The sequence below is a fragment of the Schistocerca cancellata genome, chromosome 4, assembly GCF_023864275.1.
Source record: "Schistocerca cancellata isolate TAMUIC-IGC-003103 chromosome 4, iqSchCanc2.1, whole genome shotgun sequence".
In the NCBI taxonomy this organism is placed as follows: Eukaryota; Metazoa; Arthropoda; class Insecta; order Orthoptera; family Acrididae; genus Schistocerca; species Schistocerca cancellata.
Window position 1 is genome coordinate 281196829 of NC_064629.1, and position 15565 is coordinate 281212393.

The 15565-nt window shown below is 36.3% G+C and overlaps 1 protein-coding gene across 1 annotated transcript in view; it reads left to right on the forward strand.

Moving 5' to 3' along the window:
• Positions 1-15565, forward strand: part of LOC126184107 (uncharacterized) — a 65656-nt gene that overhangs the window by 38417 nt on the left and 11674 nt on the right. The window contains exon 4 of the mRNA XM_049926470.1: positions 6428-6745. Within this exon, the coding sequence (XP_049782427.1) occupies positions 6428-6745 (318 nt within the window). The remainder of the gene's footprint in view (positions 1-6427; positions 6746-15565) is intronic.

Here is a 15565-nt window from a genome sequence, read left to right on the forward strand (position 1 = left end):
TTGGACATGCAGTCAGTTGCTCCTAAATCCATGTACTGTGCTTCTCCAGTTGCCTGAATCACTTGTGGACTGAGCATTGCTTCTCTTATAAGTGTTTCTTCATTGGTTTGTGACTGGCTTTTCATTTTTGCAGTTACAGATCCAGTTATCTGGCTTACGATAAGTGAAAAGTACTTACTTTCACAAAATGCTGGTTTACCACAGTTCTTATGAGAGCTGTTGGCTGCTATGTATGTAAAATTAAACTTTCACTTCTTCATTCCAACTTTCTCAACAGCAAGACTGGATATTAGTGCTATGTTCATTCAGTTGGCTGAACAGATTGTCATGCACTGATAAAAATATTTGTATGCTACTGTTGATGAAAATTTTTTGTATCGATCATCTGCTCAGGCATTTGTTCACTTTGAATCTGCAAATAATATGCAAGCGTCTTCGTCGTCGTTGCCTCCTGCAGTCCTGAGACTGGTGTGATGCAGCTCTCCATGATAATCTATCCTGTGCAAGCTCCTTAATCGCCCAGTATCTACTGCAACTTACATCCTTCTGAATCTGTGTCATGTATTCGTCTCTTGGTCTCCTTCTACGATTTTTACCCTCAACGCTGCCCTACAGTGCTAAATTTGTGATCCCTTGATGCCTCGGGACATGTCCTACCAACTGATCCCTTCTTCTAGTCAAATTGTGCCACAAACTACTTCTCCCCAATCCTGTTCAATACCTCCTCATTAGTTATGTGATCTACCCACCTAATCTTCAACATTCTTCTGCAGCACCACATATCGAAAGCTTCTATTCTCTTCTTGTCCAAACTATTTATCGTCCATGTTTCACTTCCATACATGGCTACACTTCCATACAAACACTTTCAGAAAGGACTTCCTGACACTTAAATCTATATTCGATGTTAACAAATCTCTCTTCAGAAATGCTTTCCTTGCCATTGCCAATCTAAATTTTATATCCTCTCTACTTTGACCATCATCAGTTATTTTGCTCCCCAAATAGCAAAACTCCTTTACTACTTTAAGTGTCTCATTTCCTAATCTAATGCCCTCAGAATCACCTGACTTTATTAGACTACCTATATGCCTACATAAAAGTCCTACTAATTTCTCTTACCTTTGTGGTCCTTAGAGAAAATGTACATGGTTGTGGTAGAATCAATCTGCAGCCATCTTCAGATGCTGGTTCCCTAAGTTTTCACAATAATATTCCTTGTAAAGAATGTTGTTTCCTCCATGGATTCCCATTTGTTTCCAAAGCAGCTCTGTAATACTTGCAGTGTTTGAACCTACCCACAACAAATCCATGCACCAAAGTTTTAACTGTCTGCCACTTCATGATGGAATGTCCCTATTTTAACCTTTTACATTCCCATTTGGATTTGTCCTCTTTATCGACTGTTTTAGCAAATGACACGCTGGCTGTTGACTGTTTTACTTTTTATCTGCCAAAGCAATATGGCTATGGCCATTTAATTTTTAGTTTTGGACCTCTGTTTCTGTATGGTGTTTTCCATGTGCCTGTTTTTTAGCTGTCTTCTATTATGTCAATTGGGACTGATGTATAGTTGTTTCTCACTCCTGTTTTTGTGTTCTATAGTTTTGACTTAAGCATGTATGATCCAGTTGTTTTTGTACACATGAGCATAACAAAACAACAAATCCAGCAGCACACTTCTGAAATACTTTCTCAGTTTAATCCAACCTGATGGGATCCCTAACACACTTGCAAAAGTAGACTGGGTCACAGTAGTGCACTGTATGCTGTCTCTTTTACAAATGAACCACACTTTAACAAAACTTTCCCAATAAACTGAAGTCGACAATTCACCTTAATTACTGAAATTCTTATGCTTGTTAAATTTCATATTGCTTTGCGACATTACATGTAGATAGTTAATCAATATGACTGTCAAGTAGAACACTAGTAATGCTGTATTTGAGCATTCATCACACCAAATGGAAATTTTGCCTGTTCTCTTGTATCATCCTACAGGCTGACACCTTTCCATATACTGCATAATCATCAGCAAACAGTCACAGATTGCCACTTATCCTGCCCACTAGATAACTGAAGTACATAGGAAAGAACAGTGGTCTTATCACACTTGGCTGGGGCACTCTGACAATACCTTCTTTAAGTTTTTTACATCTTGTTAGGTACTTAGTTAAGCATTAGCTTAGCTGGACAACAAAGTAAAATAGTTATAAAAAGATAGAAAAATACAAACTGACCTACTGAATTAGTCCTGACAGCATAACTACAGAGTAATTGTTAAAGTGAATTTTATACCTGAAACATATTAAATTGAGATAAATGTAGTTATCTTTTACTGTAAAATAGTTCAAAGCTAAAAAGCACAGAATGCTAAATTACACCAATATTAAACAAAACAAGCAAGTTGAAGTAATTGTGATAGAGCAGGTTGGCCATCACCATACTATGATGTATGCCTTCATATTTCATGTGCAAAATTTTCTTAACTTTTCAGAATTTCAGTGTTACAGTAGAAACAAATTCCCCCTACAAAAATTTTATAATATCAGTTTGTTGGCCTTGTCGCAATGACCTGATTAGTTTTGGGATGATGGCAACCGAAAGTTATTGGTTATAAAATTTCGTATGTCCATAGATATGAAAAATCTCGTGAACTAATAGGTAAATTCAGAACGAAAGACCATTTCCACATTAGAGCTGTTATCCTCTTTTCAACAAAGTATTTATTTATTTATTTATTTATTTATTTATTTATTTATTTATTTATTTATTTATTTATTTATTTATTTATTTATTTTGATCCAAAATCAACTGATTACAAAAAGGTTTTCTGTTCCAGTCTTCTGGATAGGTCAGAGGCTTGCTTACTAATTATTATTACCTGGCATTTTTATCTCAACTTTTTCTAAATTTAGATGAGAGAACAATGTTACATATATGGACTATACATAAAAACAATTAGTTATTGCAGTACTTAGATTAAGGAATCTACAGTATGTGACAGTAGTAAGATCTGAGATTCAAATATTTACAGTTTGTGACAGTCTAAGATCAGAGATTACATATATGTTTAGATAGATGGTCTTCCATCATACGAGTGTACTAAATCTAGAAACTCATCTATTGAATATACAGGATTGTCTAGGAGCCATAATTTTAATTTCTTTTTTAGTTTCATAATAGACAATTTGGAGATTAGGATGGAAGCAATTCAGAAGTTTTATGCCTGCATAGTGAGGGGTTTTCTCATTAAGTGTTCTATGAGATGTGGGATCTCTCTCTACCTCTAGTGCTGTCGTTGTGTATTCCTTTGTGTTACTGTTTACTGCCAAAATGATTATCTTCAGTACATACAGGTTATGAACAGTTAATATTTTAAATTCTTTAAACATATTTCTTCAGGACTCCCTGACACATTTATTTTGCATAATTATAAGTGCCTTCTTTTGTAAGATAAGTACACTTTTCATATTACCTTTACTGCTGGATCCCCATACCTCTATCCCACAGCTTAGATGGGATTCCAATAGTGCAAAATATTTGCCTCAGTGATGTTACAAAAAGGTCAGCTTTCTTAGGACATATATGCTAGTACATAGCTTTTTTCAAATGTCATTTATATAATCAGACCAGTTTAGCTCTGCATCAGTTCAGGCCAATAAATTTGCTAGAGTATTATTTTTTAATGTATTTGTCACCCATTAAAATTTGGTTTCATGAGTTCTTTGCCTCCCAAGATCAAATTAAATATAGGCAGATTAATTTGTGTTTAATTTTAGTTTTTCATTAAAATACTGCATAATTAAGCCTGCTGCAGTATTTGATTCCACTTAAAGCTATGAATAACTTGGATTGCAGCATATTAATGTGGTATCATCTGCATATGATAGCTGTAGCATGGTTTATTATGGACTATCATTAACATAAATAATAAAAAGTGGTCCTGATATTGCCCCTGTGGAATAACAAATTTTGTCAGTGGTGGTCGATTTGTTTGCTCCCTCTGTAGTGCTAATACACATACTGTTTCCTATTTAAGTGGGACCTCATCAGATTATGGGCTTTGCCTCGAATGCCATAGTTCCAGTTTGTCCAGCAATATGATCATATCAACAGTTGAATGCTTTTGGCAAGTCTAGAAAGATGCCACATAAATGTTCATCTATTGCTTGACTGACACCTTTAAGTTCGATGTTGTTGTAATGGTGGATACCCCTTGACAAACCCATACTGCGCCTTAGAAATCACTTTTTTGCATACCAGGAAGTTTGATTCTTGTGCATTTTACCTTCTCAAAGACTTTGGATGTTACTGGAAGAACAGAAATGGGTTAAACATTTTCTACTAGATTTCTGTTACCTTTTTTAAAAATAGGTACAACTTGAGCTATTTTCAACTCGTGTGGAAATAGACCATCTTCCATATGAAAATTAACTGTTGATAAAGGTGATGCAATTTTATGTACACATTTCTTAAGAGTGCCCAGACTAAGACCATCATATCCTGCTACATGGGAATTCTTTAAGCTACTCACTATTTTAATTATTTCTTGTTTACTTGTTGGTGTCAAAAATATACTTCCTGACACTGGTGTTCTTCTGAATTTGTATTTATGATTTTAAGCTGATTGTTTATGCTGGAGCCAACAGAGGCAAAGTAGTTGTTAAATAGATCTACTATCTTATTCTGAGTTTCTATTGTGTGGTTTATCAGCAAGTGACTTTAAATTGTATGTTTCCCAGATATACTTATTTCTCTATTTACTAGTGACAATGATTTTTTGGAAATAGGTTTGAATGATGCTTTCAAAATGTTTGTTTTTGGAAATTAGGTCTACATAGTATTTCTGATGCTTTTTGAACTCTTAATTTTTTATTGTTAAAGTCATTTAACATACCATACCATTTGTTTTTTCTCTAGCCCCAGTGACTGAACTTGATATCCAGTTTCAGGTTACAGCATGTGACTGAATTCTCTTTTTTATTAACAGGCAGGCTTGGTTGAGAATATAGTATAGTTCACTTCAGAATTTGCCATAACTGTCACATTGGAATACTATTCCAATCCACATTCCTTAGCATATTATTAAAGTGTTATATTTTGGTCTTTATTCATCCTGGTATATCTACAGCAACTATGTGTAGGAACCTTTGTGTACACTTCTACTGCATGGTGGTCTGACAAAGCACTTACAATAACAGACGATGTAAGATCTTACAGATGAATACCAGTGATTTTCTATTGCAGTTGTTTGTCTCCTTGGTTGCAGTGTTTATCAGGTATTTTAAATTATATTCAAGCAGAGTATACTTGAGTAGTCTAATGTGTAACTTATCTGCTAATATATTTATGTTGAAATCTCCTATAATTACTAACTTGTTCAGGTGTGATATAAAAAAGTCATGTCACAATACTTTAAGAATGAACCCAAATATAATTAGATTAAAAGATAGTATTAAAGATTTCACTTTGTCCAAACTTTCACTGCCAATTATGGCTAAAATACTGTAAATTTCTGGGAACTGTTGGTATACTTCTGCCTGATTTCTCTGAATCTGCTGATACCCAAAATTACTAAATTTTCAATAACTAAATTTTAACATAAAAGATATTTCCCATTGTAATAAAACAGTATTCCCACAGTGTAGGCATACATTAGTACTGCATTTTTAATATATACTGCTCATAAGAAATAAGACAAAATATAACAAAATCGGTGACCAATAAGGGGTGAACTTTTAAACTATGGAATTTGTATACTAACAACAAAGTTCCGTAATATCCTGGAAAAAGTCTTTACATGGCCCAAGCTCATGCAATTTTTGGGCAGTACTGTTAATTTTACTCACAGCCTTCAGCGTAGTCTGTTCCTTAGCCCAGCCCTGGGAACCTTTAGTTGCATCGCCGTTTATGCAAAGTGGATGGAGAAAACTTGTTTTCCAATAATGAGCATTAGACAATTGCAAGATGGTGGCTCATTTGAACAATACTCATGACTAGTAAGTTTTCTCTCCTGATACTTAAATGCATATGAAGTAACTTTTGTTTACTACTTCTGTAATGTTTGAAGTTTTACTTTTCAGTGAAATAACTACTACATTATGCTTATGTTCATGCTAACTAATAGTGTATAAACTTTGTGAGACTGTAAAAGACCTAGACATCACTGGTGGTGTCCTACACATTTGATTAATGATTCGTAAACTTGCAAAGAAACTTTCGGCTATTCATATTAAGGATAATTCCCACATAAGCATTTACAGGTTGTGATCCATTGAAAATATGGAGCTACAAAGGGTAATTCCCTGACACTGGACATAGTTCCTGTGACCTATGTTACACTATAATTTTATGCATTAAGTCTTACTGATTCATATGGAAAAGAATAAATACCATTCCTAAAGTTACCATTCTTTATTTTCAGGCTGCAGCACAGCAGGCTGCAGCACAGCAAGCTGCAGAAGGTGCATCAGGATCAGAGTTAAAGAATGATACTGGCAATGAAGGTGGCACTTCTATTCAACAAAACACTCTTCCAAGACCAGTCCGTACTTGGGGTCCAGACGGGCGCCCAATTGTTCAAGAGAATGACCAGGACAGCAATTTCCGTGCTGACGAGTTGGTGACACCGCTTGTGTTCAGATTATGTGAAGATGGAAGAGTTAGATGCTTTTTTGAGGTCCCTATGTCTCGTGATGTCACGCCAGATAGTGACCCTCCAATGGGTCCAGATGTAGATGAGGTAAGCATTAAATTTTCAGTGTGTTTCATAATTCGTTCTTGCTTGGGTTTGGTTCTACAGTTTGGTATTTCGTGGGCATCAATTATTGTAAAATGGCTTTGCAATAGTTTGAAGCTTGTTGGAAACATTCCTGCACTAAATGATATCCAGATTACATACATTAACTGACAGTCCATTGGTCTGACATAATGCTATCAGGATCACAGGATAAATTTACATTTTTAGTAGTTTCTAAAACTTTCATAGGCTACCTTAGACTATGGTGGCTTCCCTAATAGCTGTTGTCAGTTAAGATCATAATCACATTAACTGTACATTAGGTGTGTTGCATACCTATTGGGGTTCCCTTATTTCAGTTGCATGGTTTGCAAATTTCATTAGTGTATTACTAGTTTACTCTAGAAACAGGAAGTGACGAACTGTCTAGGAAATGAGTTAGGATATTTTGTTCTACATAGTTACCATGTCTGTTACTTAAAAATACACTATTTATAGCAAAATAGGAACTGTCAATGCTGAATTCAGATATTATTCAAAAAATGTTTGTAATGTGAAACAATGGATATTGTAGTAAAAATACAGATTTCGAACAACACTAGAAATGTGATTCCCTAAAAATTACAATATGAAATATTGCTTCAGTACTTAGTTTAGCCTACATATAACATGTTTGCTATTCATAAACTACTTCATATATATTAGTAAGAACAGCTAACTTTTAACTGTGAACCTGACAGTCAATTGAGTAAGAAATAATGATTATATATGTTTTCATGTTCATGTGCACAAACTACACTTGCATCAAGGGTAATTAAACAGGTTACATAAAAGGTCATAAGTTACTTCCTAATTGCAGTTCATATTTTTAAGGATATAAAATACAGAATTGTCCAACATTGAACAATGTGCAGTTTTAATTATGTGCAAAGTAAACAAATGAACAGATGTTGACTCCTAGTTCGTCATACATATTAAAGTTTCTTTGCCTATCAATGTTACCAGTACTACCAACAATCCTACCATTTACTGTAGAATTCATATTGTACAAAAACTACTGAACCATAGTTTTGGTAGAGAGCAACTCTAATTTTCAATGTCCAAATTTGTGTCATAGTAACTGGACACTTTTTATTTATTTATTTATTCATCCGTGGAACAATAAATACTGTATGGATGTCGTCAGTTTACAACACATGAGCACACATTTACATTTACAATGAAATAGGTTTCTCATATTTTGTGTAGTTTTTAACTAGTCATACACACACACATATATAATTACATAATATTTTGGTGATAATGTCATATGTTGCTAATAATCTACATCTATGTTAAATATTCTTTTACAGTATAACAACTTTTACTTGCCAAAAAGGTTTTAAGCTTTTGTCTGAAAGTGAGGGGCTCTTTTATTTCTTTAATTTCTTGTGGTAATTTGTTATACAGTTTAATCCCATTATAAAATATACTTTTCGCGTCTTTGCCTTGTTCTTTCTATCTAGATCGAGGTGGTGACAAGGTCTTGTTTCATGGTCATGTATTAGGCTGTTTGTGTTGTACATGTTGAGATTTTTCTTAATGAACATTGTTCTGAAAGATATACTCACAAGAAAGTTAGAATGCCTAGCTTTCTAAATAATTCTAGACAGTGGGCCCTGTTGTTGCTGTTTGTTGTTATCCTTATGGCTCTTTTTTGTACTTTGAACACAGTTTGTATGATACTGGCACTTGTTCCCCAAAACATGATCCCATAGCTGAGGACTGTGTAGATATCTGTAATATGTTATTTTAAGACAAGTATTATTACATACCAGTGCAAGGATTCTAAGAGCATAGCATGCTGTGGATAATTTCTTTGCCAAAATGTTCACATACACTCCTGGAAATGGAAAAAAAGAACACATTGACACCGGTATCAGACCCACCATACTTGCTCCGGACACTGCGAGAGGGCTGTGCAAGCAATGATCACACACACGGCACAGCGGACACACCAGGAACCGCGGTGTTGGCCGTCGAATGGCGCTAGCTGCGCAGCATTTGTGCACCGCCGCAGTCAGTGTCAGCCAGTTTGCCGTGGCATACGGAGCTCCATCGCAGTCTTTAACACTGGTAGCATGCCGCAACAGTGTGGACGTGAACCGTATGTGCAGTTGACGGACTTTGAGCGAGGGCGTATAGTGGGCATGCGGGAGGCCGGGTGGACGTACCGCCGAATTGCTCAACACGTGGGGCGTGAGGTCTCCACAGTACATCGATATTGTCGCCAGTGGTCGGCGGAAGGTGCACTTGCCCGTCGCCCTGGGACCGGACCGCAGCGACGCATGGATGCATGCCAAGACCGTAGGATCCTACGCAGTGCCGTAGGGGACCGCACCGCCACTTCCCAGCAAATTAGGGACACTGTTGCTCCTGGGGTATCGGCAAGGACCATTCGCAACTGTCTCCATGAAGCTGGGCTACAGTCCCGCACACGGTTAGGCCATCTTCCGCCCCAACATCGTGCAGCCTGCCTCCAGTGGTGTCGCGACAGGCGTGAATGGAGGGACGAATGGAGACGTGTCGTCTTCAGCGTTGAGTCGCTTCTGCCTTGGTGCCAATGATGGTCGTATGCGTGTTTGGCGCCGTGCAGGTGAGCGCCACAATCAGGACTGCATACGACAGAGGCACACAGGGCCAACACCCGGCATCATGGTGTGGGGAGCGATCTCCTACACTGGCCGTACACCACAGGTGATAGTCGAGGGGACACTGAATAGTGCATGGTACATCTAAACCGTCATCGAACCCATCGTTCTACCATTCCTAGACCGGCAAGGGAACTTGCTGTTCCAACAGGACAATGCACATCCACATGTATCCCGTGCCACCCAACGTGCTCTAGAAGGTGTAAGTCAACTACCCTGGCCAGCAAGATCTCCGGATCTGTCCCCCATTGAGCATGTTTGGGACTGGATGAAGCGTCGTCTCACGCGGTCTGCACATCCAGCACGAACGCTGGTCCAACTGAGGCGCCAGGTGGAAATGGCATGGCAAGCCGTTCCACAGGACTACATCCAGCATCTCTACGATTGTCTCCATGGGAGAATAGCAGCCTGCATTGCTGCGAAAGGTGGATATACACTGTACTAGTGCCGACATTGTGCATGCTCTGTTGCCTGTGTCTATGTGCCTGTGGTTCTGTCAGTGTGATCATGTGATTTATCTGACCCCAGTAATGTGTCAATAAAGTTTCCCCTTCCTGGGACAATGAATTCACGGTGTTCTTATTTCAATTTCCAGGAGTGTAGTTTGTCCATTTCAGTTGGCTGTCTACATTCATCCCTAAGAATTTGGTACTTGTTTCATTATTATTAACTTTTATTCTAGTGGCATTGTGTTTTTTGTTCAATTGGAAGTTAATATAGTTAGTTTTCTTTACATTTAGGGTTACTTTATTTTTTAATGACCAGTTGTGGACATCATTGAGAGCCTTATTTGCTCTTTCTGACAGTTGTGTTGGATTTTCACCTGTTGTTACTATGTTGCTGTCATCAGCAAAAAGTATTTTTTCTCCATGTCTGATACTTTGTGGGAAGTCGTTGATGTATATAAGAAACAATATTGGGCCTAATACACTTCCCTGTGGGACGCCTATATTAACATTTTCTGGGTCAGACAGGTGTTTTATAAGGGAATTGTTTGAAACTTGTGATATCTCAACTCATTGAACTCTGTTTTCCAAGTATGATTTGAACCACTTCCTTGTCACACCTCTTATTCCTATTTGCCCTAATTTGTGAAGTAAGATTTTGTGATCAACTGTATCAAAGGCCTTGGACAAGTCTAAAAAGATACCACTTACATTTTCACCTTTGTCCAGTGCTTCTAAAATTACTTTAGTGAACTGTGCTATAGCAGATTGTGTGCCTTTTCTGGGCCTAAAACCAAATTGGTCATTGGAAAGATGATTATATTTATTCAGGTAATTTAGCAGTCTCTTTTCGACTAGTATTTCTATTATTTTAGAAATGATAGACAGTATAGAGATCAGCCTGTAGTTCTCTACATTTTCCACATCTCTGTTTTTTAAGATAGGTATAACTTTCGATTGTTTTAGGTACTCCGGAAAGTATCCGATTCGAAAGATTCTTTAATTATGTCTGTTAATGGGCCCTTTATGGAGTCTATACAATCTTTAATTACGCAGACTGGGATTTCATAAAGTCCTACTGAAGTTTTATTTTTTAGTTGTACTACTAGTGCCACTTCCCTTTCTGTAGTTGGCAAGAGCACCATTGAGTTTGTTGGCTGGTTCAGAGTAGGTAAATCATACGTATCTGGAAATTTCTGCTGTAATTTTTTTGAAATACTACTGAAATATGAGTTTAAAAAAATCAGCTAATTTTTTAGGGTTACCTACTGGTACATCTTTGTCCTTAATATGTGAATTGAGGTCCTTTTTAGTAGTTAGATGTTTCCTGTTTGACGATGTTCCAGGCTGCTTTGCTCTTGTTTTCAGCTTCAAGTAATATTTTGTTTGAAAGGTTTTGTGGCTAGCAACACCTTTCTGTATATTTTCCTGTACTTTTTGTAGAATTGCAGAACTTCTGGGTTAGATTGATTATTTTTTATGGAGTTGAGATATCTGAGTTTCTGAGGATTTTTTGATACTTGTAGTCACCCATTGAATTCTCTTTGTAGTTTTAATTTGATAAAGAGTTTTGGGAAAAATCTCTTCAAATCTGGGTTTAAAAATTGACATGAACTTCATAAATTTCTGATTTGCATTGGTTTCTGCATAGACTTCCCTCCAATCTTCATATTCTATGTGGGATTTAAACTGATACAGGGCTGATTTGGAAAACATTCTTTTGTATGTACAAAATTTAGGAAGAGTTTCTACATGAATGTTAGTTTTTAAGATCTGGCAAAGGTGGTCTGATAGACCCAGGTGTTGGACAACAATATGACATTCTTTACTATAAATATCTGTAGCTACATGATCTATAGATGAGGATTCTTTCGTTATTCTAGTTGGACAATTAACTAAATCATGGTATTTTCATAGTGGGTGACCTTCCAAATTATTTTGAAAGCAGTGATTTTAATTAAATTTAGTGATCCTCCATATTGGTATTGTGAAAAAGTAGAATGTCAGATTCTGCATCTCCACAATGTGATGCCTGAAGTAATGGATGGACAAAAGTCACTAATTTTAGTCTGTTATGGGATCCTGTAAATGTTTAAAACTTTACTGTTACTGGAGGAAACTAACCTTCTCAAAGAATTGGAACTGTTCCTAGGAATATTACTCCATCAATGTACAGATTTTGTAATTTTTTTTTTACATGAGATCTTCCAAACAGTGGGCATAGCTAAGTAAATTTGTCTTAAATGGCCAAAGGAACAATATTACCTATGAACTTAAGTCACCAATTATTGGCAAAGTTTCTCAAAACATCCTCAGCTGTTTTCCTCTCTCCTCACCCCATACTACTGCTTGATCCTTCAACTAAATTCTGACATTGGTTGCTGTTGGAAATAACATAAATTTAGAGCTTTTGAGTAGCTGAAACTATTCACTTTAATCTTTGTGTAAGACTTCAAAATTAGAGCCTATGATCTTTGTATAATCCAATACTTCCCTGGGTCTGTCATGAAAAAGAAAGAACATCTTAGATAAATGCACAATTCCAAATGACTACCATCAGCTGTAGAATGGAATGACAATGAAAATTTGTGCTGGACTGGGACTCAAACTTGGATTTCCCACTTACTGCAAGTGGTCACCTTAACATTTTGCTATCTGTGCATGACCCATGGCCAGACCCAAACTTCCATAAGTCGTCAACCATATATCTGTGATCTGTACTTGAACATCCATTATGTATAGTCCTGTACAGATCAGACATTTTACTTGAACTATGGGAAATCAGGGTTTAGAGTCCGTCTGGCACAATTTTCATTGTCATAATTCCACTCTACAGCTTATGGTAGTAATTATTTGGAATTGTGAATTCATATAATGTTTCATAATGACTGTGGCCGCTACAGTGCATAGTTATCAGAATAACACAGGCACTGCAATATTGTAAAGAACATCTTAGTGGTCTAGTGGTCATGAGTATCTTTCTAACATGGTCTAAGTGTGAGCAAAATTTGCTCATGCTATCATTGATACACTTTTCTGTTTGGATGAGGCATGAAAACATCTTAAGATACATAGTATGAATGAGATCTTCTGCTTAATGTAATCAGTTTGCTTCTCTTGTATTTGTTCCAGCCTTTTCCTCCAATTTCTTAAAGGTAAACATTGTTTACTCAAATTATTTTTAAGTATGTTGCTAAACTCACAGGAAAGACGAACTATTAACATATGGCCTGAGTGTGGCTGAGCTTTGATTTCCAGTGTTTTAGGTATAAACTGAATTATCAGGTTCAGTAACTCCAGTTTGCTCAACTTCACAAATTGTGCCCACTGCCCTTTCCTTGACAAATGAAAAAACTTCAGAATATATGACAGCTTAGGGGATACGCATCTATATGACAGTATGTCCATTTAGTAAATAATGTGAAAAATCGTTATAATTTACTAATTAAGATTCACAATCCATCAAATTGCATCAATTAGGTAGCAGCATGCTGCACTGTTTAACCTTTGACAGCAGTGATGTTATGGCATGGGCTACATGAAACACTGAAAATATTAGACATCCTGTTATGTGATCACCTGATTGCTACCCATAACCTTAGACTGGTTGGAGATTGATCTGACCCAGTAATGGCACAGATGTGCTCAATGTGATTTATGTGAAAACCTGGAGGGTTACAAAAATACCATAATGTCCATAGTATTCTTCAAATCATTTTGACATAATTTGGGAGTGATAAGATATAACACTGTGGATTCAATAGGCAGTCTAAGGCACTGCAGTCATCGACTGTGCGGCTGGTCCTGGCAGAGGTTAGTCCTCTGTCGGGCATGTTTGTCCTTAGGTTAAGTTGTGTGTACGCTTAGGGACTGATGACCTTAGCAGTTATGTCCCGTAAGATTTCACACACGTCTGAACATTTTTTGATTTGATTCAAAAGACAAAGGATGCACATGATTTGGCAGCAGGTTGCTCTTCTGTTTGATGATGAGTGAATTCAGATATAGGGAAACTTCACTTCATTCCATGGCAACATCATTTGGATGAGAATACCTCCATCTGTATGATTTGGTCTCTGTTGACAAGCAGACTACATAACCACATGAAGTTCTAAACAGAAATCTGTCATTTGTGTGTACAAGCAGGTACTGAGACTTGTCAATGTTGACCACATTTCTATATGATTCATGTTTAATGCAGTGTTACTGTGTTGACACTGTGTGGTGCATAAGACACATTTTTTACTTCAGTATCTACCACACAGAAAGTTTCTCAGGAGGGACTCAGTATGTATAAAATCTCTCTACCAACACTATAGGTGTGTCTAATTAAATTGCTTATTATGTATAGACTACTAAACTTTCCAAATGTTAAGATAGTTACATTATGATAAACTTACTACAAAGGGTATACCATGAATTTGTTCCAGATGGAGCAGCCCAGTATGTGGCAACGCTGTTCCATGTGGTTTGAAAGACTGTTTCGCTGCAGAGACTATGAGCCATTGTAGAACAAAGGTAATAGTTCGAGCACAGGTGGCACATTCCACACTTAAAGTGGTGTCTTGGATACTGAAGTTTTGACCCAATTGATGCATTTTTAAAATGTTTTATGTTTAATTCATGTAATAAATCTTAGAATATTCTATGAGAAGGAAAATTTTGTGGAAACTGTCTGAAAAGAAGCCTGTGACCCAGTGACAAATTAAAATGTTGTACAAGGAAATATTTGACTCAACTAAAGAACTGAAGATTTGAAATGACTCACTCTTGGAATTTTAAAGTTGATATTCCATTCTGTATTTAAGAAATGTTTCATTTTATTTGTGATGTGTTCATGCAGTTTTGTACTACTTATAAATTTTAATAAAGTTTCATTCGGAAATAGGTTGGTCAACACTTTTCCCATTAATACTTTTTTTCATTAATAGTTTTTATTTCACCAGTGTGGAATTCTAGACCCAAATAGCTGATTATGAAGGAACTAGAATTATTTCAGTTCCTAACATGTCTTGAATACATAAATTCATTTAGCAACAGCAGTTACAGAGTTTGTCATTGTGAACTAGTAGATGTGTGATATGTTGTAAATTTTTGTTGGCTTGAAAACCCATGAAGTAAAGATGGTGCATGAAATCATTTGGATTGATTAATAGTTAGTTAATGATCTATCTTGATTAGTGTTGGTGCCATTAAAACTTAAAGCACCATTGAAATCATTTATTTAAATGACAGCATCCATATATGACAGTTTTTCATTGTTTAGCCTGTAATTGAATGATGGTCATAAAACAAAGCCGTTATGTCATTACAACTTAGTATCTGATAGTCAGCATTTACGCCATTACAAAATGACATTAATACTTATCAGTCACTAAGTTTTAATGGTATAATGCCTTTGTTCTACCATCATTGTTCATTTACACTGACATGGATTATGAAAGCTGTTCTTAATTGTCATGTATGGATGTTACTTAAAATTTTTTTAATGATGATTCAAACAATAATGGCACAAACACTAATCATCGATATTTTATGATCTGGAAGATGAAGATGGCTAGAATACTTTAAATAAAAACTATATTGAAGTTGTGGACAAAGTAATAACTCAATATTTCAAAAAATAAACACAATAAAAAATCCCATGTGAGACCAAATGTTTATTCCTGACCCCCAACTAATGAATC